Raw genomic sequence first — 22003 nt, 5'->3', positions numbered from 1 at the left:
TAACATGATGTTAACGTCATCTCTCCTCTTTGAGAAAATTAGAACTTGTTGTCTGGAAGGAGGCCATTTGGCCCATAATGACCCTCCAGCTGTTTGCAAAAAGATAGCAATATGTACCCCAGTGAGAGTCAGTGTGTGTGGGAGCTGTACCCCAGTGAGAGTCAGTGTGTGTGGGAGCTGTACCCCAGTGAGAGTCAGTGTGTGTGGGAGCTGTACCCCAGTGAGAGTCAGTGTGTGTGGGAGTGTACCCCAGTGAGAGTCAGTGTGTGTGGGAGTGTACCCCAGTCAGAGGCAGTGTGTGTGGGAGTGTACCCCAGTGAGAGGCAGTGTGTGGGAAACCATACCCCAGTGAAAAAAAGAGAGAATTGGGGTAAACTAAGTGAAGAATATAAATTCTTGAAACAAATTCACAGGATTCTAACTCCAACTCACAAGAATGTAGTCAGTTGCAGTCACATTGAATAGAATATTGAATCTGAGGTAAAGGACTCTGATTGCGATCCGGTTGGTTGGAGCCACATTGATAATGGTCCGACAGACTTGCCCCTCTCTGTAGGGCTGCATGGGACTCACTATAACGCCCTGTGGTCCGTACAGCTGCCTGTCGCATTCTGCAAAAAAGACAAAGATCATTTGGGAAACAGATATCTGTTCTGGGGAAAAAAGCTTTCCAGATTTTCACTGCCCTTTTGAGAGGAAGTGGTTCCCTATATCAATGCAGAGCAACCTACTTCAGTTTTATCATTGTGTCCCCTACCACCAGCAGTACCTCCTGCACCATTCCCCACCACAGGAAATAGTCAGTTCTGAAGAGAGGTCATTGGAAGGAAATGTCAACTCTGAATTCTCTCCAGAAATGCTGCCAGACTTGCTGAGCTTTTTCTGTTTTGATTTTGTTTTAGTCTTTTTTTAAAGGCCCTACTGTAATCACAAACATCTTTATCCCATCGCAGCCTTTTCTGTTATTCTTGAAGGAATCTACAAACCTAAATTATGCAACCTCTTAATCAGCTCAAACCTCTGACCCTGGCATTATTCTGGTCATTCTCTATGTGCCCTCTAAGGCTTATTTACCTTTTCTATAGAGTCCAGAACTGAACAATTCCAAATGAGCTCTGTGAATGTGTAAATATAACTTGCACCTATTTAGATAGCAGTCCTCTGGAAGTAATGTCCAACTTTCCTGTTAGCCTTTTTCATTAGTCTTTGGTACCTGTCCATGGAATTTTAGAAACATCCGTAGGAGACTGCACAGATCTTGGATTAACCTCTCATCTCTGAAAGTACAGCAGTCTCTGGGTACTGACCTACTGACATTGCAGATTGTCTTTATTACTGACCCTCCCATAGGGGCACTGGACTGAAACTTTCAACATTTAGCAGGGTGTTGAACAGACTCGATGCTGAGACGGAGTTCCCCCGTGTAGGAGAATCTAGCACCAAGGTGGGCATTATCCCAGAATGAAGAATTCCTTCTATCAAAGAGTGACAGTGCGGCACTCCCTCAGCACTGACCCTCCGTAATACAGCACTCCCTCAGCACTGACCCTCTGACAGTGTGGCGCTCCCTCAGCACTGACCCTCTGACAGTGTGGCACTCCCTCAGCACAGACCCTCCATAAGTGTGGCATTCCCGCAGCACTGACCCTCCATAAGTACGGCACTCCCCCAGTACTGACCCTCCGACAGTGTGGCGAACCTCCAGAATTGCAGCAGGATTGTCAGTTGTCCAGATTTTGAGATCAATGCTCTGAAGCGGTTCACAACTGAGCCACAGTTGATCATGTGAAACGGATGAGCCCAGATTCTAGCAGAGTACCCACCTCTGTAATACTGTCGAGATGAGACACTACTGAAGTACTGAAGGATGGTTCCACTGTTGTCTGTGTTGGTCCGTTGCCTGATTGTGAGTGTGTTAGTGATGGACGAGAGCTTAAACCCACTCAATGGCGAGCAAGTCTTCCAAAACAATCGACGCCCACAAAAAGACAAAGAGTCCTCTACAAGGAAGAAACCAGAAAGGCCAGCTCAGAAACATTGTACTGAGTGTCACAAAGGCACTCCTGAAGGTCAGATCTCTCACTGGGGTACGGCTCCCACACACACTGACTCTCACTGGGGTACAGTCTCCCACACACACTGACTCTCACTGGGGTACAGCTCCCACACACACGGACTCTCACTGGGGTACAGTGCCCACACACACGGACTCTCACTGGGGTACAGTCCCCACACACACGGACTCTCACTGGGGTACAGTCCCCACACTCACGGACTCTCACTGGGGTACTGTCCCTCACACACGGACTCTCACTGGGGTACAGTCCCCACACATACTGACTCTCACTGGGATACTGTCCCTCACACACGGACTCTCACTGGGGTACAGTCCCACACACACTGACTCTCACTGGGGTATGGTATGATCACAAAGATTCTGGGTTCTTACTCTTTGTGCAGTTTAAGGAGCTGGTCAGAACGCGAACAGTGATGACTTCATTGAGTGGTCGTCCAATGGTCACCAGGCAATCCTTCCCCCATAAACTGGTCAGGTTCAGAGTTCCTGATTCACTGAGAAACAGCTTTCCACAGTGACCTGGAATTAGGGAGATGATAAATCAGTAGGCATTTGGTCTCTGTGTATTATAGTCAATCTGCAGCAGCCTTTTAATCTCTGCAACTTTTACACACTTTCTCAGCAAGTGTGTGGAGGACTGCATACCGAGGAAGTCGACCTGGGTGTTCCCCAGCAGGAAACCCTGGATGAATCAGGACATACAGAACCTGCTAAAAACCAGACGTGAGGCCTTCAGATCAGGAGACCCACTCAAATATAAGGAATCCAAGTATAGCCGTTGCAGAGCCATTAAGACAGCCAGGGACCAATCCCGATCCAAACGAGAGACTCAGACAGACACCTGGCAACTGTGGCAAGGACTGAATGACATCACAAGGTTCTAAAAGGAGACAGGGCAAGACAGCAGACGATGACATACCCCTCCCAGATCGTCTCTATACCTTCTCTGCTCGCTTTGAGCAGACTTTCGGCGGAGAGGTAACACCTATTCCGACAAGTCCTGGTGAACCTATCCAAACCGTCACTGCATCAGAGGTCAGATCAGCTTTCCTTCATGTGAATCCAAGGAAAGTGATGGGACCAGACGGAGTACCAGGCTGCACACTCAGAGCAAGCGCAGATCACCTGGCGGAGGTCTTCTCGGACATCTTCAACCTCTCCCTGCAGCAGGCCATTGTTTCAAGAGGGTCAACATCATCCCTGTGCCGAAGAAGACTCATGCAGCATGTCTCAATGACTACTGCCCAGTGGCCCTAACTTCGGTGGTCATGAAGTGGTTTGAAAGACTGGTCATGGTATTAATCAACTCCAGCCTCCCCACTACTCCTGACCCACTCCAATTTGCCTATTGGACCAACAGATCCACGTCAGATGCCATATCACTTGCCCTTCACTCCTCCCTAGAACACCTTGATACCAAGAACAGCTACATAAGAATTCTACTCATTGACTACAGTTCAGCCTTCAACACTATTATCCCCTCGAGACTGATTACTAAACTTAGTGATCTCAGACTGAGCCCCACTCTCTGCAACTGGATCCTCAGTTTCCTGACCCACAGGCCACAAACAGTGAAGATTGGGGTCAATATTTCAACCGCACTAACACTCAACACTGAAGCCCCCCAGGGGCATGTACTCAGCCCCCTACTGTACCCACTGTATACCCATGGCTGCATCGCCAAATACCAGACTAATGCCATTTACAAGTTCACTGATGACACCACCATGGTTGGTTGAATCTCAGATGGCGATGAAACAGACTACAGGCAGGAGGTGGAAGACCTGGAAAAGTGGTGCACTGAGAACAACCTAGCTCTCAATGCCGGCAAAACCAAGGAGCTCATTATTGACTTTTGGTGGGATGTTACTCACGCCCCCCTGCACATTAACAGCACGGAGGTGGAACGAGTGGAGAGTGTCAAGCTCCTAGGAATGGTCATCCACAACAAGCTTTCTTGGATTCTTCATGTAAACGCAGTGGTTACAAAGGCCCAACAACGTCTCTTCTTCCTCAGGCAGCTGAGGAAATTTGGCATGACGGCAAATCCCCTTACCAACGTTTATAGGTGTGCCATTGAGAGTGTTCTGTCTGGATGTATCACTACCTGGGATGGCAACTGTACCATTCAAGATCAGAGACGGTTACAGAGAGTGGGGAACTCATCCCGGACAGTGACAAAGGCCACCCTCCCATCTATAGAATCCATCTCCCAGGCCGGGTGTCAAGGAAAGGCCGCCAGCATTCTCAAAGATCCATCCCACCCTGGCAATGTTTTTCTACAACCTCTACCATCGGGGAGAAGGTACAGAAGCCTGAACACACACCAGCCGGTTTCACAACAGTGTCTACCCTCCTGTTGTTAGAATACTGAATGGACTCTCAAACTCATAACATTCGCTTGTACCTGTGTTTTTGTTTTTGCTGCTGTTTCCCTATTATTTACTATCTACGCTACTTAACTCGGTGATCTGCCTGTATTGCGCACAAGACAAAGCTTTTCACTGTGCCTCTCTACACGTGACAATAAATGCAGTTCAATGTCAGTCTGTAACCAGCCAAAAGATATGAATGTTTCTGACAAATACACATCTGAAGGATGAGAGATGTCATGATAAGGGTGTACAAGATGTTAAAAGGCATAGATAGCACGGATAGCCAGAGACTTCTTCCTAGGGCAGGAATGGCTATCATGAGGGGTATTTTAAGGTGATTGAAGGAGGGTTTAGGGGAGATGTCAGAGGTAGGCTCTTTACACAGAGAGTGGTGTGTGTGTGGAATACACCGCCAGCAGTGAGAGTAGAGTTGGATTAATTAGGGACATTTAAGCAACTCCTGGATAGGTACATGGAAAATAGTCCAATGAAGGGTATGTAGATTAGTTTGATCTTAGAGTAGGATAAAATACATTGAGGGTTGAAGGGTCTGTACTGTGCTGCATTGATCTATGTTATATACACAGGGAAAGCATTCACTGGTTTGAGGTGATGACATCAAAAGACATATTTGTGCTGACTGCAGATCAAAATGATCAGCTGATGGAAACCTCCTCTGTATTATTTAATCACATGGTTAACATGTTAATTTGAATTTAAACTTTTTCACATTTTAGACTGTATTGTTAACTCTGTATCTAACACTGTGCTGTCCCTGTCCTGGGAGGGTTCGATGGAGAGTCAGAATGGTTCAAGGAGTGTGTTGTAAATATGTAACGGGTATCCTTGCCTCCTTTATCCTTTCTGGATTTAGGAGGGTTGATTCTGTTTGTCACCATCCCAGATTCCATCACAGCTGAGCGACTCATGGAGGCAGTGCCTCTGGGGACTGGCCTGGTTGTTGTCAGGTTTGGCCTGTGTGTTGGGCAGGGTCCTGAGTCACAGGGCTCCACTGTAGCGAGCTTTGTCAGATGGTCGCAGAAAGCATCTGACACAGTCTCTGTTGTTTCCATGTTGCTGCAGAGCAGTTGTCGGTTCCGGGTTCCCTGGCCACAGGAAACTGAGCACTGCAAAAAAATGGAACAGACAGACACCCTGAAGCCTGCATTCATCTATCCACATTTCCCACCACCAACCCTCCCATTCTCTCACCATACTGACCCATTTGCACCTGCTAACCCTCTCCCAGATTCCTTGGCCTCAAACAGTAGAATCAGTGCAACAAGGAAAGTAGCATTCTGTTAAACCAACATCTGACTTGGGGGTGTTCTTGCAACTTCTGACCACAAGCAACAGAACTGAGCAGTTTGTGCTGATTCATGTTCACACTGTACAAACTGAACGCAATACAAAACCTTTTATTAAATTCAGGTACACGTGACAATAATAAATCAAATCAAAAAGACCAGATTAGACGATATCTGGTGCACAATGTACTGTTCTGACCACAGCCACAATACTGGCCTTCAAAAGAAAGCAGGAAACGAGGCTGTGATTTTCTGGACTATAGGAGATGAAGCCATGTTTTGTTTGAGGTCTTTAGATCATGGGAAGGAATTGAGAGAATCAACTTATAAGGTGCTAAAGAGGATTGACAAATTAGATGTAGAGAGGATACTTACTTGGGGCAATTTAGAATGAGAGATCATAGTTTTAGGGTCACGGGTAGCAGAGTTAAAACAGGGATGAAAACAATTACTTCTTTCAAAGGGTCATGACTGTGTGGAATTCACTGTCCCAGAGTGTGGTGGATGCTGACATATTGAGTACATGTAAGGAGGAGATGGGCAGATTTTAATTAATAACAGGTTGAAGGGTTAACAGGGAAAGGACAGGAAAGTGGAGTTGAGGCTGAGATGAGATCATCCATGATGGTATTAAATGGTGGAGCAGATTTGAGGGGCTGGATGATCTCCTCCTTCTCCAGGTTCTGATGTTTCTCTGATAGAGGGAAGCAGTTTCTGTGGATGCGGGCTTCAGGGGAAGGAGCCAGAGACATTAATGTCAGACTGGCAAGATCAGAAATGAAATAAAGAACTTGGATGCAGGAAATCTGAGACAATTGGAACCAGAAATAGTTAGAGAAACTCAGCTGGCCTGTCTGCACCCGAGGAGACAGAAACAGAGTAAACATTTTGAGTTCAGAAACACTCTTTGCACAATAGGTGGAAGATGTGTAAAACTCTCTCCCACAATTAACATAGAGGCTACCTCAATCATAAACTGATATCAGAGACCGATCGTGTTTGTACATGTGGACAAAGGGTGGAGAAGCAGATTTACACATCAGCCATGATCATACGAAATGCTAGCTCAGGCTTGGGGCTCTGACAGGTCTCTGACTGTTCGGAATGTCTCAATGTAATCACTTACCCCTGCCTTCCACTCTCTACCCAATCAGGACACTCACCTTGGACCAGTTCTGGACATTCCAGCCAAATGGACAATTGCTGACCACACAAGGAACAAGAGACAGTGGCTCCTCCAGACCCGAACACAGAGTCTTTTTCACTTCCACATTGGTCCCGTTGTGAAACTGGACGCAAGTTACCCTCCTCTTGGCCAGACCGTTCCCACAAACCACAGAACATCGACCCGGCACGGAAACCAGCCACCTGTCCATCAACACATAAATAAAGAGTTATTCCAGCTCAGGATTCCTGCCTGCTCCTCTATCCCTGTCATAGAGAAAGCCAAAGAATCTGGCTCCAGCTCAGTATTCCCATTCCATTTTAGAGAATCTACTGCACGATATTGAATGATCTCATTGATTCTTCAAATAGAGTTCAGCAGCTCCACATAACTACCGAACTCCAAGCCAACTCTACTTGTTTTAGGAGTTGCATTATCAAAAAATTTATGACTTGAATGTTGCTGTACGATCTGTACCCCAGTGAGAGTCAGTGTGTGTGGGACTGTACCCCAGTGAGAGTCAGTGTGTGTGGGAGCCGTACCCCAATGAGAGTCAGTGGGTGTGGGAGCTGTACCCCAGTGAGAGTGAGCGTGTATGGGAGCTGTACCCCAGTGAGAGTGAGTGTGTGTGGGAGCTGTACCCCAGTGAGAGTCAGTGCATGTGGGACTGTACCCCAGTGAGAGTCAGTGAGTGTGAAGCTGTACCGCAGTGAGAGTCAGTGTGTGTGGTAGCCATACCCCAGTGAGAGTCAGTGTGTGTGTGGGACTGTACCCCAGTGAGAGTCAGTGCGTGTGGGAGCTGTACCCCAGTGAGAGTCAGTGCGTGTGGGAGCTGTACCCCAGTGAGAGTCAGTGCGTGTGGGACTGTACCCCAGTGAGAGTCCGTGCGTGTGAAGCTGTACCCCAGTGAGGGTCAGTGTTTCCAGGAAATTGAGAAGAAAATGGAAAACATTGCAAACCTTGGTGGGCATGGATGGAGATTACAGGGTTCTCCGTCTTCAGGTTTAGGCAAATGTAAACATTCTTTTTGCGGTACGAGCTGTTCCAGTTCTCCCTGAGTTTTTATACAGTACCGCAGCCTTCTCCTGAAACCTCCTCCACATGACACCGTGCACGTTTCAGACTTGGTCTGCCATCTACACAATGGGTTAGAGAAAGGAAACCTGTTCATGCCATCAGCTGGAGGAGTGCTCACAGTTGGCTGTGCTCGTGATCCATACTCCAAGAGGGAAGAAAAGAGAGATTTCATCCCAAGAAATGAGGAAGTAGCTCATTAGAAGGATAGATCAGGAAAGGCTAGGTTATTACTCAAAAATAACTCAGGATAGTAGACTTGTGCAAGTTAAATAATGTAAAAGGCCAATATGATGATCCCCAGAATAGACGTGTGTCTTGTGAGAAAAGGCTAAACAAGTTGGAACTCTACTCACTGGCGTTTAGAAGAATTGAAGGTGATCTTATTAAAACATATCAAACTCTTAAGGGGTTTGACAGGGTCAATGCTGAGAGGATGCTTACACTCATGGGACCAGAGGGCACACTCTCAGAATAAAGGGGCATCAATTTAAGACTGAGTTGAGGATGAATTTCTTTTGTCAGGGAGTCATGAATCTTTGGAACTCCTTGCCACAGAGCTCTGTGGGGGCAGAGTTATTGTGTATATTTAAGGCCGAGATAGATTCTAAATTAGATGGGGAATCAAGGGTTATAGTGAAAGGGCAGGAAAATGAATGTGTGGTATATAAGATCAGCCATGATCCTACTGAAAGGCAGAGCAGGCGGAACCGTTTCTATTTCATGTGGTCATATGGCAATAGTGAATGCTAATGTTTGACCATTGGAAGTCCATCAATTATTCATGAAGCATTATGTATATCCCTAAGTGATGAGAGAAGAAGTTGTACCAATATGAGCTCTTTAGAAATAATTACTCAAACCAATATATGTTTGGAATAATGACATAATCATCAACTCACCAAGACTTCTTTGACACAACCTTCCAAACCCACAACCACTTCCATCTAGGAGGAAAAGAGCAGCTGGTACATGGGCACACCACCCCCTGCAAGTTCCCCTCCGAGCCACCCACCATCCTAACTTGGAAATATATCACCATTCCTTCACTGTTGCTGGGTCAAAGTCCTGGAATTCCCTCCATAAGGGCATTGTGGCTCTACCCATACCACTGATTCAAGGTGGCACCACCTTCTCAAGGGCAATTAGAGACAGCTGATAAATGTTGGCCCAGCAGCAATGCCCATTCCTTGAGAACTATTAAAATATACATTGGCAGTGGAATCTCAACAGTTTGATGAGTTGAAAATGTAGTTGGTGCAACATTGGCACTGGGTTAGAGAGTGAGTGCTGGTGAATTTGTTGTGGGTAGGGGAGTTGATGGGTCTGGTGCAAGATTGTGTGTCAGAGTTTAAGGAGGTTGAGATGGAAGAGTCAGAGGGTGGAGATGGGTGTGCTCAGGGGACTGGCATTTGCAGGAGCTTGGGAGAAGGCAGGTGGAGGTGGGGGTTAGAGGGAGGTTTGGGGGTCAGTTGATTCTGGAGATTGGGTTTTGGTTTGTCAGTGGGTCTCGGGTGTTGATGAGTTGGCAGGGGGTTTGATAGGGAGAGATTGATTTTGGTGTGTCCAATATTGGATTGGATGCTGAATTGGAGGCAAAGCTCAAGGACAATTTTTCACCAATGAAAACTACTTACCGCACAGGACAGGGCTCTGTGTTACAGATCTGTGTGGATGCCGGCCTGAGTGTGATTTCACATGATGAAGGAGGCACCCTTTGTCTCACACTCCTCTCTTCCTTTATGCAGTACACGTCCCTCTCCTGAATCCCACCATCACAACTCACATTGCATGGACCAAACACATTGACTTCCCACCTTGCAAAGAAGAAATAACAGTTATATACACTGTTACAGACAACCTCTGTATTGCTGGATTCATGAATGGTAATTTAAGCCAGGTTCTCCTCTCCTGATTACTATTCAATCACTACTGTGTGCACCTGTTAAATACTCTTTGATATTTCTATTTTTGTTAATATTTATAATTCATTCTCAGGGAGCAAGTATCACTGGCTGCGTCACATTTATTGCCCATCCCGAGTTGTCCTTAGGGAGGCATTTCGAGAATTTTGACTCATGACAGTGAAGGAATGACAATATATTTCCAGGTTAGGATGGTGAGTGGCTTGGAGGGGAACTTGCACAGGGTGGTGCTCCTGTGTATCTGCTGCCCCTGTCCTTTCAGGTGGAAACGGTCGTGGTTTTGGAAGGTGCTGTCTCAGAAGCCTTGGGAAATGGGAAATCTAAGCTCTCGTATAAACTCAGACTAGGTCAGGATGGCATTTTTCTGTCCCTGCAGAGTATGGGATGAACTAGGTTGGGTTTAGAATAATCTGAGAGTCTCATGATCACTTTTACTGATTTCTAGCCTAGGAATGTTTGATGTGGCAGTTGAAGGGAGTGTGACCTTGCTAAGTGAGCAATAACAGTTTCACTTGGCAATGCCATGCTAAAACTTACCGGGGGGGACAGGGTTGAAGGTTACACTGCATGAAGCGTGGGTGAGGCTGGAAGGTCTGGTGGCAGAGCTCCTGCTGTGCTTCCTCCCTCGTCTCAGGGTCAGCACACACATACCTGACATCAATCACTCCTGTGGACAGATAACAGCTGTTAGTATAACTTCAATCCAGCTCAAAAGACTACTGACCTGGCAAGAGAAAACCTGTACAAGTTTTCTCTTGGGTGAGAAGCCTGTGCCTTATTAGTGTTGGGAAGGATGAACTCTAAGACTAAACTGAGCTGCTTGACCTCAGAGATGTTGAAGACGGGACCTGGTGGCAGGGAACATAAGAACAGCAGGAGGCCATTCAGCCCCTCCATAGTTCAATGAGATCACCAAAGAATTTTTAAATCAACTGGGGAAGAGGGAAAGAACTTGGGGCTTGTTTTACAATTAAATAATGGGAGAATCGTCATAAGGAAATCCTGATTTTCTGGGAAACTGTTGATTGCATTTCTCTGGCCCAGAGTGATTTATGTGACAGCATTGTGGGGAACGAGAGTCACATTTAGACACAGTCTGGATAAGAACGTCTGTTTTCCATCAATGTTCTCTGCTAACCAGTTGGATATTTTCAGTGCTGTGACTGCCCACACAGGGTAGAGTGACTTGGATTTCCATTATGATAATACATCGGCAGTAATAGTGATTTAATTTATAAATGACCCAATGGGGCCATAATTGTAATATCACTGGGTTAGCAATCCAGAACTGCAAACTAATGTTCTGAGAACATGGAACTAAACCTTACCATGGCAGACAGGGAAACTTGAATTGAGTCAAATCTATAATTAAAACAATGCTAGTCTTATGGTGACCATGTAAATAATGTTTATTGTCATACAAATACATCTGGTTCACTACTGTCTTGAGAATCTGCCATCCTTACCTGATTTGGACTATATGTGGCTGCAGACCCACAACAATGTGGTTGACTCTTAAAGACTCTCCAGGGAAATTAGGGATGAGAAATAAATGATGACCTAACCAGCATCACTCACGTCCCATGAACTAGAATGAAAATAAAACTATATCCCTCAAACTACGACAGAAGAGCTGAATAGTTGACACAATCCAGTCCAAATAAAGGAAGGGTTCTCTGAGTGGCTCTGTTGTTCAATGCACTGTTTGCTGGAGGCTGGCAGGTGGGACTAGATTGGGTTGGGATATCTGGTTGGCATGGACGGGTTGGACTGAAGAGTCTGTTTCGATGCTGTACATCTCTATGACTATGACTGAGGGACACAGATGAAGGACATTCCTGGTCAGTTCTGGGTTTGGATGGAGTTAGCTGATAAACCTGTATGTCTCTGGGTTAGTGCCCCTGACTCTATCAGAGTCAGTCTTCAGTGACTCCTGCTAAGCGTCAACACATGTGTCACGCAAGATTGCACTTGAGGTGATGTCACCTTGGTTCAGTGTCTGTGTACACACTGTGGGCCTTATGTATGAAAATTGGACATTTGCCTGCAATGACCCCTTCTGCTTAAAACCTCTTTCTTTGACCAACTTGTCACCCTGTTCTAATATTTCCTTATGTAGTTGTTGCCAAATTTTGGGTGATTACATTCCTGTGAAACATCGTGGGATATTTTACTACATTAAAGGCACTACATAAATATTGATTGTTGTTGAGATTAACAAGAAACAGTCTTCCAGTGATGTTTGCTTCAAGACGTGGGTGATGGGGAATGGGAGCGGCTCTGGCGATGGATCTGGAGAGGGATGGAGGGAATGAGGAGGGGGTGTGATAAGGGTGGGGGAGGTAATGAGGAGGGGGTGTGATAAGGGTGGGGGAGGTAATGAGGAGGGGGTGTGATAAGGGTGGGGGGGTGGTGAGGAGGGGGTGTGATAAGGCTGCGGGAGGTGATGAGGTGGGGGATGTGATAAGGGTGGGAGAGGTGGTGAGGAGGGGGTGAGATGGTGAATGTGGGAGAGGTGATGGTGGGTTAATGAGGGGGGGGGGGGGGGGGGGGGGGGGGGGAGATGGATGCGATGCCTATTTGTTTGAACTGAGCAATAGCAGTCAGTATAGCGTGAACATTGTTACCATCACCTTCTCCACAGCTCGTTGAACAAGATCCCAGGATCGGAACCCAAAGGTACGTGCGCCTCACACTTAGGGAGTCTGGAATGGCTGTGGCATTTGTGATGTTTCCAGTGTCTCTCTGCAGTTGTTTGGAGATCTGGAACAGTGGTTTGAAAACTCTTTCACATACGCACTTTAAATCTAGCAGCTCCTTATTGTACTAAAGAAAGCAAAACAAGGCCATTGGCCTATTGTACCTTTTTAGAAATCCATGCTCTTTCTCCACGTCTCTGCGTGTTTTTTTTCACGTAGAGTATTTTCTCAGTTCCTTTTGAATCTGCTCCCACTGCCCTCTCGGGCAGCATGTCCCAGATTCTTTGAGAAGATGATCAAACAGGTGGATGAGGGTAAAGCAGTTGATGTGGTGTGTATGAATTTCAGTAAGGCATTTGATAAAGTTCCCCACGGTAGGCTATTGCACAAAGCACAGAGTTTCAGGGTGGAAGGTGATTTAGCGGTTTGGATCAGAAATTGGTAGTTCATGGGTGTTCAACCTGGAGTTCAGTTAATAGTGGGGTACCACAAGGATCTGCTTTGGGCCCTCTGTCATTTGTCATTTATATAAATGGCCTGGATGAGGGCGTAGGGTTAGTAAATTTGCGGATGACAATAAGGTCAGTCGAGTTGTGGATAGTGACAAAGGATGTTGCAGGTTACAGAGAGACATAGATAATAGGAATGCAGAGTACTGGGCTAATGGTAAGATTCTTGGTAGTGTCAATGAGCAGAGAGATCTCAGTGTCCAGGTACCTAGATCTTTGAAAGTTGCCACCCAAGTTGATGGGGTTGATAAGAAGGCACACGATGTGTTAGCTTTTATTGGCAGAGGGATTGAGTTATGGAACCACGAGGTCATGCTGCAGCTGTACAAAATTCTGGTGCGGCCACATTTGGAGAATTGCGTACAGTTCTGGTCACCGCATTATAGGAAGGATGTGGAAGCTTTGGAAAGAGTTCAAAGGAAATTTACCAGGATGTTGCATGGTTTAGAGGGAAGATCTAATGAGGAAAGGCTGAGGGACTTGAGGCTGTTTGCATTAGAGAGAAGAAGGTTGAGAGGCAACTTAATTGAGACATATCAGATAATCAGAAGGTTAGACAGGTTGGACAGTAAGAGCCTTTTTCCTCAGATAGTGATGGCTAGCGCGAGGGAACATAGCTTTAAATTGAGGGGTGACAGATCTAGGACAGATGTCAGAGGTAGTTTCCTTATGCAGAGAGTAGTAGAGACGTGGAACACACTGCCTACAACAGTAGTAGACTCACCAACTATAAGGGCATTTAAATGGTCATTGGATAGGCATATGGATGAGAATGGAATAGTATCGGATAGATGGGCTTCAAGTTGGTGCTACAGGTCGGTGCAACTTCGAGGGCCGAAGGGCTTGTACTGCGCTGGAATGTTTTACGTTCTATCACAAAAACTCACTGTGTTAAATACATTCCCCTCCTCTCGCTCCCGGCTCTTTTTCCAAGAAGTGTAATTTTGTTTCCCTGCCATTGCAAACAGTTTCTCCTTATTTACTGTATTAAACCTTTCATCGTTCTGAATGCCTTGATTAAATCTCCCCTTAACATTTTCCATTCGAAGGTCAACAATCTCAGCTTCCCCAGCTGACCGTGTCTCCGTTACATATTCTATATTTTTGGTAAACATAATTTCTGGTGGATGGTATAACTGAGGAAAAGACTGGCTACAATTGTCCTTCACTTCCCTGGACAGCTATAAAATAGTAACTCTTCATAAAAGGTGGGAAGTGAAAAGTTTAAACTGAAGATGGTACAATGAATACTTTCTGGGACACACACACACACACACACACACACACACACATTCTCACACACCCACATAGACATTCACACACATACATACAATTCACACACCGACACTCACACATACATTCACACACCCACACACACCTTTACATATAAATAGTGTGTGAATGTATTGTCTTATACATACACACACGCACTGACACAAACAGTAAGAATTATTGGGCATTAATAACTTCAGTTACCTCTGACCAGGGTGTCTGCTCCAGTTCAAAAGGACAGATGCTCACAATACAAGGCGTGCGCCCAGGGGGCTGTGCTTCTGCTGGACACAGAGTCACATTCACTTCCACATTTGTCCCATTAACAAACTGGACACAGGTAACTGACCTCTCAGCAACTCCAACTCCACAGGACATGGAACAGATACTCCAGTTCGAAAATGTCCACCTAAAATTAACAGAATTAGAGCTTAACAGCTGCACTGCAAACAGTGTACCTAAGTTCTCTGGACCTCCATGATCATTCTGAACCTGACTGAGTGGAAAGGAGTGACTCCACAAAAGGGCTCATGTGAAATCCAGTCAGAAATCCCTTTGGACCTGAAACTCAATAGCTCACAAAACACTCCCAGGACAGGGAAGGCATCGGATTAGATACAGAGTATAGCTCCCTCTACACTGTCCCCATCAAACACTCCCAGGGACAGGGACAGCACAGGATTAGATACAGAGTATAGCTCCCTCTACACTGTCACCATCAAACACTCCCAGGGACAGGGACAGCACAGGATTAGATACAGAGTATAGCTCCCTCTACACTGTCACCATCAAACACTCCCAGGGATAGGGACAGCACGGGGTTAGGTTCCCTTCCCAGGTTCACTTTCCAATGGGAATTCAGATAAATGAGAACCCGTGAGAATTCTGGGGGAAAATGACAAGGGCCAAAATAACAAGGCTCGGCCACACCCAGCTGCTTCCTTAACAAGCACCATGTCCTCAATGTACCAATGTCTCACATGCAGTGGAACAGCCGCCACTTCACTCCTGTCCAGCAGGTGGTGCTGTCTAGCTCAGTCCAAACCCTCCAACTGTGAGCAGGTGCCTGTGACAGTGACACATTACCCCAGTTTCCCCATCTTGGGCTCCATGGAATACTGGGCTGAGCAGGTCAAAGAATGGGCAGCATCACCCTATCTAGGATGCAAATAATACCCGGGTAAGGATCAGAGCTGAGTGACGGAATGACACATGCTTCATAAAGAAACGTATGAATCATTGGATATATCACACCAAAGGAGAAAGTGAGGACTGCAGATGCTGGAGATCAGAGCTGAAAATGTGTTGCTGGAAAAGCGCAGCAGGTCAGGCAGCATCCAAGGAGCAGGAAATTCGATGTTTCGGGCATGAGCCATTCCTGAAGAAGGGCTTATGCCTGAAACTTCGATTCTCCTGCTCCTTGGATGCTGCCTGACCTGCTGCGCTTTTCCAGCAACACATTTTCAGCTATATCACACCAAAGCACTTCAAAGCACACTCCCAATCTGTGGCACCAGGGAGGCCTGGCAAAGCTGGGCATCAGGGAAAACTCTCTGCTGGTTGGAGTCATTCCTGACACATAGGGTGATGGTTGTGGCATTGGAGGTCAGTCATCTCAGCTCCAGGACATTGCTACAGGAGTTCCTCAAGATAGTGTCCTAGACCTAACCATCTTCAGCTGCTTCAGCGATGACCTTCCCTCTATCAGAAGGTCACAAGTGGGGGCACTGATTAATGAATGCACAATCGTCAGCACCACTCACAACTCTTCTGATACTGAAGCAGTCTGTGTTCATACACAGCAAGACCTGGACGATATCCAGGCTTGGGATGGCAAGTGGCAAGTGGCACTTGTGCCACATACATGTCAGGCAATGACCATCTCCAACAAGTAAGAGCATAACCATCACCCTCTGATATTCATTGGTCATATCTTCGCTGAATTCCCCGCTGTCAACATTCTGGGGGTTACCATTGGTCAGTAACTGAATTGGACCAGTAAGATAAACACAGTTGCTACCAGAGCAGGTCAGAAGATGGGAATCCTGCATTAAAAACTCCACTTTCTGACTCCTCAAAGTCTGCCCACAAGGCACAAGTTAGGAGTGTGTGGAATACTCCCCATTTGCTGGATAGGTGCAGCTCCAACAACACTCAAACAGCTTGACATCATCCAGGACAAAGCAGCCCATATGATTGGCACCACACCACAAGCATTCACACACTCCGCCACTGACAGTAGCAGCAGTGAGGACTATCTATGCAATGATTCCCCAAAGCTCTTTAGGCAGCACCTTACAAATCCACAACAACATCAATCTAGAATAATAAAGGTAGCAATTACATGGGAACACCAGGAATTCCCTCCCCAGGTGTATTATGGATCTACCCACAGGTCATGCACAGCAACGGCTCAAGGCAACAGATCACCACCACCTTCTCCAGGGGGAACTAGGGACAGGCAATAAATGCTGGCCCAGTCATCAACGTTAATACCCTGAATGAAAAACAAATCATGTCTGATACCCTCGTACCTAGTGTAACACCTACCTGAAAGGGCAGGGCTGGCTATTACACATTTCCACTGGCTGGGGTCTTGCAGTAGCTGCACACTCAGCATCAGATGTCCGTTGTCTCACAGGTGCCTCCTGCTTCACACAGTGAATGGACCTTTCTCGCTGACCTCCACCGCAAGTAACACTACACTCATCAAACTCCCCCACTTCCCACCTACACAGCACAGGATGAGAAGAAATGGGCAGTTATAGGGTTTGTCTCTCAAAGGGATTCATTTCGAATTCGAAAGCTCAGGTGCCACACTGGACCACAGAGTCAATCGAAACAGAAATAAAACCAGACAATCCTGGACCAGTGACTGTGAAGAGAAAACCAGAATGAGTACTTCGGGCTTGTGAATGTGTGTCGAGTGAGCAGCACAGTGGCTCAGTGGTTAGCACTACTGCCTCACAGCGCCAGGGACCGGGGTTCAATTCCAGCCTTGGGTGACTGTCTGTGTGGAGTTTGCACATTCTCCCCGTGTCTCGTGGGTTTCCTCCGAGACCCCCGGTTTCCTCCCACAGTCCAAAAATCTGCAGATCAGGTGAATTGGCCATGCTAGATCACCAATAGTATTAGGTGCATTAGTCAGGGGTTAATTTGGGTGGGGGAATGGGTCTGGGTGGGTTACTCTTTGGAGGGTCAGTGTGGACTTGTTGGGCCAAATGGCCTGTTTCCACATTGTAGGGGATCGAATCAAAGTTGCAAAGAGAGGTTTAAAAGAGTGGTTTTGATAGAGTGAACAAGGAGAAAGTGTGGGACTGTACCCCAGTGAGAGTCAGTGTGTGTGGGACTGTACCCCAGTGAGAGTCAGTGTGTGTGGGGACTGTACCCTAGTGAGAGTCAGTGTGTGTGGGGACTGTACCCCAGTGAGAGTCAGTGTATGTGGGGACTGTACCCTAGTGAGAGTCAGTGTGTGTGGGGACTGTACCCCAGTGAGAGTCAGTGAATGTGGGGACTGTACCCCAGTGAGAGTCAGTGTGTGTGGGACCGTACCCCAGTGAGAGTCAGTGTGTGTGGGGACTGTACCCCAGTGAGTGTCAGTGTGTGTGGGACTGTACCCCAATGAGAGTCAGTGTGTGTGGGGACTGTACCCCAGTGAGAGTCAGTGTGTGTGGGACCGTACCCCAGTGAGAGTCAGTGTATGTGGGGACTGTACCCCAGTGAGAGTCAGTGTGTGTGGGGACTGTACCCCAGTGAGTGTCAGTGTGTGTGGGACCGTACCCCAGTGAGAGTCAGTGTATGTGGGGACTGTACCCTAGTGAGAGTCAGTGTGTGTGGGGACTGTACCCCAGTGAGAGTCAGTGTGTGTGGGGACCGTACCCCAGTGAGAGTCAGTGTGTGTGGGGACTGTACCCCAGTGAGAGTCAGTGTGTGTGGGACTGTACCCCAGTGAGAGTCAGTGTGTGTGGGACTGTACCCTAGTGAGAGTCAGTGTGTGTGGGAGCTGTACCCCAGTGAGAGTCAGTGTGCGTGGGACTGTACCCCAGTGAGAGTCAGTGTGTGTGGGGACTGTACCCTTGTGTGTGTGGGGACTGTACCCCAGTGAGAGTCAGTGTGTGTGGGAGCTGTACCCCAGTGAGAGTCAGTGTGCGTGGGACTGTACCCCAGTGAGAGTCAGTGTGTGTGGGGACTGTACCCTAGTGAGAGTCAGTGTGTGTGGGGACTGTACCCCAGTGAGAGTCAGTGTATGTGGGGACTGTACCCTAGTGAGAGTCAGTGTGTGTGGGGACTGTACCCCAGTGAGAGTCAGTGTGTGTGGGACCGTACCCCAGTGAGAGTCAGTGAATGTGGGGACTGTACCCCAGTGAGAGTCAGTGTGTGTGGGACCGTACCCCAGTGAGAGTCAGTGTGTGTGGGGACTGTACCCCAGTGAGAGTCAGTGTGTGTGGGACTGTACCCCAGTGAGAGTCAGTGTGTGTGGGGACTGTACCCCAGTGAGAGTCAGTGTGTGTGGGGACTGTACCCCAGTGAGAGTCAGTGTGTGTGGGACCGTACACCAGTGAGAGTCAGTGTATGTGGGGACTGTACCCCAGTGAGAGTCAGTGTGTGTGGGACCGTACCCCAGTGAGAGTCAGTGTATGTGGGGACTGTACCCCAGTGAGAGTCAGTGTGTGTGGGACTGTATCCCAGTGAGTGGGGTGTGGAGGAAATATACACTTAGGCCTTACCATGGAGGGCACGGTGCAATGTTACAAGATTCCAGCCTATCAGTGGGCTTCTCTGACCGCAAGCAATGCTGTTGTTCCACAATTTCCTCAGAGTGGCGATCAGCACAGACATAATGGACTGTCACAGTTCCTATCAAAGTGCAAAACACACCAAAGCAGCATGAAAAGCAACACTGGCATCCACCCAACAAAATGAAACAACATGCAGTTCAAACTGCTGTGCCAAATCCAACCCAGCTCTGTCAGTCCACTCTGAATGATGAGCATGTGATGGAAGGTGCTGTCAACAGTGTTATCCAGTGGAACATCCTCAACAATACCTACTCACTAATTATCCGGTTTGGTTTCACAAGGCCCATCTTCTCTTTACACCTTGCAGCCTTGATCCAACATGTTCAAATGACCTGAACCCAGGGTGGGGGATGGGGAGAAGTGTGGGTGACTGCCCTTCATAATGAGATTGTATCTCCAGTTTACCTAGTGTGGCATCACGGAGCCTTAGCAAAACTGGAATCAATAGGAATCCAGAGGCAAACTCTGTGCTGGTTGGAGTCATACCTGACACTTGGGAAGATAGTTGTGGTTGTTGGGGGGCAGTTATCTCAGCTCCAGGACATCTCTGCGGGAGTTCCTCAGGGTAGTGTCCTAGACCCAACCATCTTCAGCTGCTTCATCAATGATCTTCCCTCCATCATAAGGTCAGAAGTGGGGATATTTGTCAATGATGGCACAGTGTTCAGCACCATTCACAAATCCTCAGATACTGAAGCAGTCATGTTCAAATGCAGCAAGACCTGGACGATATCTAGGCTTGGTCTGACAAGTGGCAAGTAATATTTGAGACACAAATGCGAGGCTATGACCATTACTGCATGTTGTCTCTCTCTGATAAGAGACAATCTAACCATCTCACCCTGTCACTCAGCACTGTTTTCAAGTAATCCCCTCACTATCAACATCCTGGGGGTTATCACTGACCAGAAACTCACCATAAACACAGTGGCCACAAGTACAGGGGAAACACCAGGAATATTGTGGCGAGTAACTCCCCTCCTGACTCCCCAAAGCCTGTCCACCATCTACAAGGCACAAGTCAGGAGTGTGATGGAATACTCCCCACTTGCCCTGGGTGGGGGCAGCTCTAACACTGAGAAACCTGACACCATCCAGGACAAAGCAGGTAATTGATTGACACCACATCCACAAATATCCCCTCCCTCCACCCCCGATGCTCAGCAGCAGTGTTTACCATCTATGAACAGCACTGCAGAAGTTCACTGAAGATCCTCAGACAGCACCTTGCAGTAGATACATGGGAACACCACCCCCTGCAAGTTCCCCTCTGAGCCACTCACCATCCTGACTTGGAAATATATCTCCGTTCCTTCAGTGTCATTGGGTAAAATTCCTGGAATTCCCTCCATAAGGGCATTGTGGGCCAATCTACAGCAGGCGGATTGCAGCAATCTAAGAAGACAGCTCACCCCCACCTTCTCAAGGGGCAACTAGGGATGGGCAATAAATGCTGGGCCCAGCCAGCGACACCCAGAAGCTGTGGGTGAGATTAAGTAAACAAAATCATAGTCACCCAGACAATTAAATTGGGAAGTGACCGTTACGCAGGGAAGAGACCTCATTCTGTTGCAGCTCTACTCAGTGAGTGTCTGTTACTCTGATCATTAGAAGTGATGGGAATAATATGAGTGGGATGCTCTACCTGGCCCACAGCTGGTTGAACAGGCGTCAGTAACCTCTCGCCAAACGTACAACTCCTCCTGTTTCGGGACATACAGACTGTAGGTGATTTTAGGACTTACGATATCCCCGTATTCCTCTCCATATTTCCGGAATACCTGAGATTGCAAGAATAAAAGCAACATAGACAAAATAACACAGTTTGCAAATACGAGGGATGTCCAGGACCTCTGGTAAATGGCAAGTTAAAATATCATAACTTTGGATTTAAAAGCTGAAGGATAATATCTCCGACACTGCGGCACTCCCTCAGCACTGACCCTCCGACACTGCGGCACTCCCTCAGCACTGACCCTTCCACAGTGCGGCACTCCCTCAGCACTGACCCTCCCACAGTGCGGCACTCCCTCAGCACTGACGCTCCAACAGTGCGGCACTCCCTCAGCACTGACCCTCCCACAGTGCGGCACTCCCTCAGCACTGACCCTCCCACAGTGCGGCACTCCCTCAGCACTGACCCTCCCACAGTGTGGCGCTCCCTCAGCACTGACCCTCTGACAGTGCAACACTCCCTCACCACTGACCCTCCAATAATGTGACACTCCCTCAGCACTGACCCTCCCACAGTGCGGCGCTCCCTCAGCACTGACCCTCCCACAGTGCGGCACTCCCTCAGCACTGACCCTCCCACAGTGCGGCACTCCCTCAGCACTGACCCTCCCACAGTGCGGCACTCCCTCAGCACTGACGCTCCAACAGTGCGGCACTCCCTCAGCACTGACCCTCCCACAGTGTGGCACTCCCTCAGCACTGACCCTCCCACAGTGCGGCACTCCCTCAGCACTGACGCTCCAACAGTGCGGCACTCCCTCAGCACTGACCCTCCCACAGTGCGGCACTCCCTCAGCACTGACCCTCCCACAGTGCGGCGCTCCCTCAGCACTGACCCTCCCACAGTGCGGCGCTCCCTCAGCACTGACCCTCCCACAGTGAGGCACTCCCTCAGCACTGACCCTCCCACAGTGCGGCGCTCCCTCAGCACTGACCCTCCCACAGTGAGGCGCTCCCTCAGCACTGACCCTCCCACAGTGCGGCACTCCCTCAGCACTGACCCTCCCACAGTGCGGCACTCCCTCAGCACTGACCCTCCCACAGTGCGGCACTCCCTCAGCACTGAC

General features: G+C 47.9%; 1 protein-coding gene across 1 annotated transcript in view; it reads right to left on the bottom strand.

The window, feature by feature from the left end:
- The window catches only part of adamts13 (ADAM metallopeptidase with thrombospondin type 1 motif, 13), a 60065-nt gene that overhangs the window by 302 nt on the left and 37760 nt on the right, over positions 1 to 22003 (bottom strand). The window contains exons 19-31 of the mRNA XM_060841234.1: positions 20848 to 20983; positions 19131 to 19260; positions 16954 to 17133; positions 14608 to 14812; positions 12551 to 12686; positions 10461 to 10590; positions 9636 to 9815; positions 7884 to 8060; positions 6923 to 7127; positions 5303 to 5579; positions 2450 to 2596; positions 1824 to 2000; positions 433 to 611 (exon numbers count right to left, since the gene is read on the bottom strand). Of these exons, the coding sequence (XP_060697217.1) occupies positions 433 to 611; positions 1824 to 2000; positions 2450 to 2596; positions 5303 to 5579; positions 6923 to 7127; positions 7884 to 8060; positions 9636 to 9815; positions 10461 to 10590; positions 12551 to 12686; positions 14608 to 14812; positions 16954 to 17133; positions 19131 to 19260; positions 20848 to 20983 (2259 nt within the window). The remainder of the gene's footprint in view (positions 1 to 432; positions 612 to 1823; positions 2001 to 2449; positions 2597 to 5302; positions 5580 to 6922; positions 7128 to 7883; positions 8061 to 9635; positions 9816 to 10460; positions 10591 to 12550; positions 12687 to 14607; positions 14813 to 16953; positions 17134 to 19130; positions 19261 to 20847; positions 20984 to 22003) is intronic.

This window comes from Hemiscyllium ocellatum, chromosome 21, assembly GCF_020745735.1.
Source record: "Hemiscyllium ocellatum isolate sHemOce1 chromosome 21, sHemOce1.pat.X.cur, whole genome shotgun sequence".
Lineage (NCBI taxonomy): Eukaryota > Metazoa > Chordata > Chondrichthyes > Orectolobiformes > Hemiscylliidae > Hemiscyllium > Hemiscyllium ocellatum.
The sequence above is the reverse complement of the archived record's forward strand: the minus strand, read 5'-3'. Positions and strand labels throughout refer to the sequence as shown.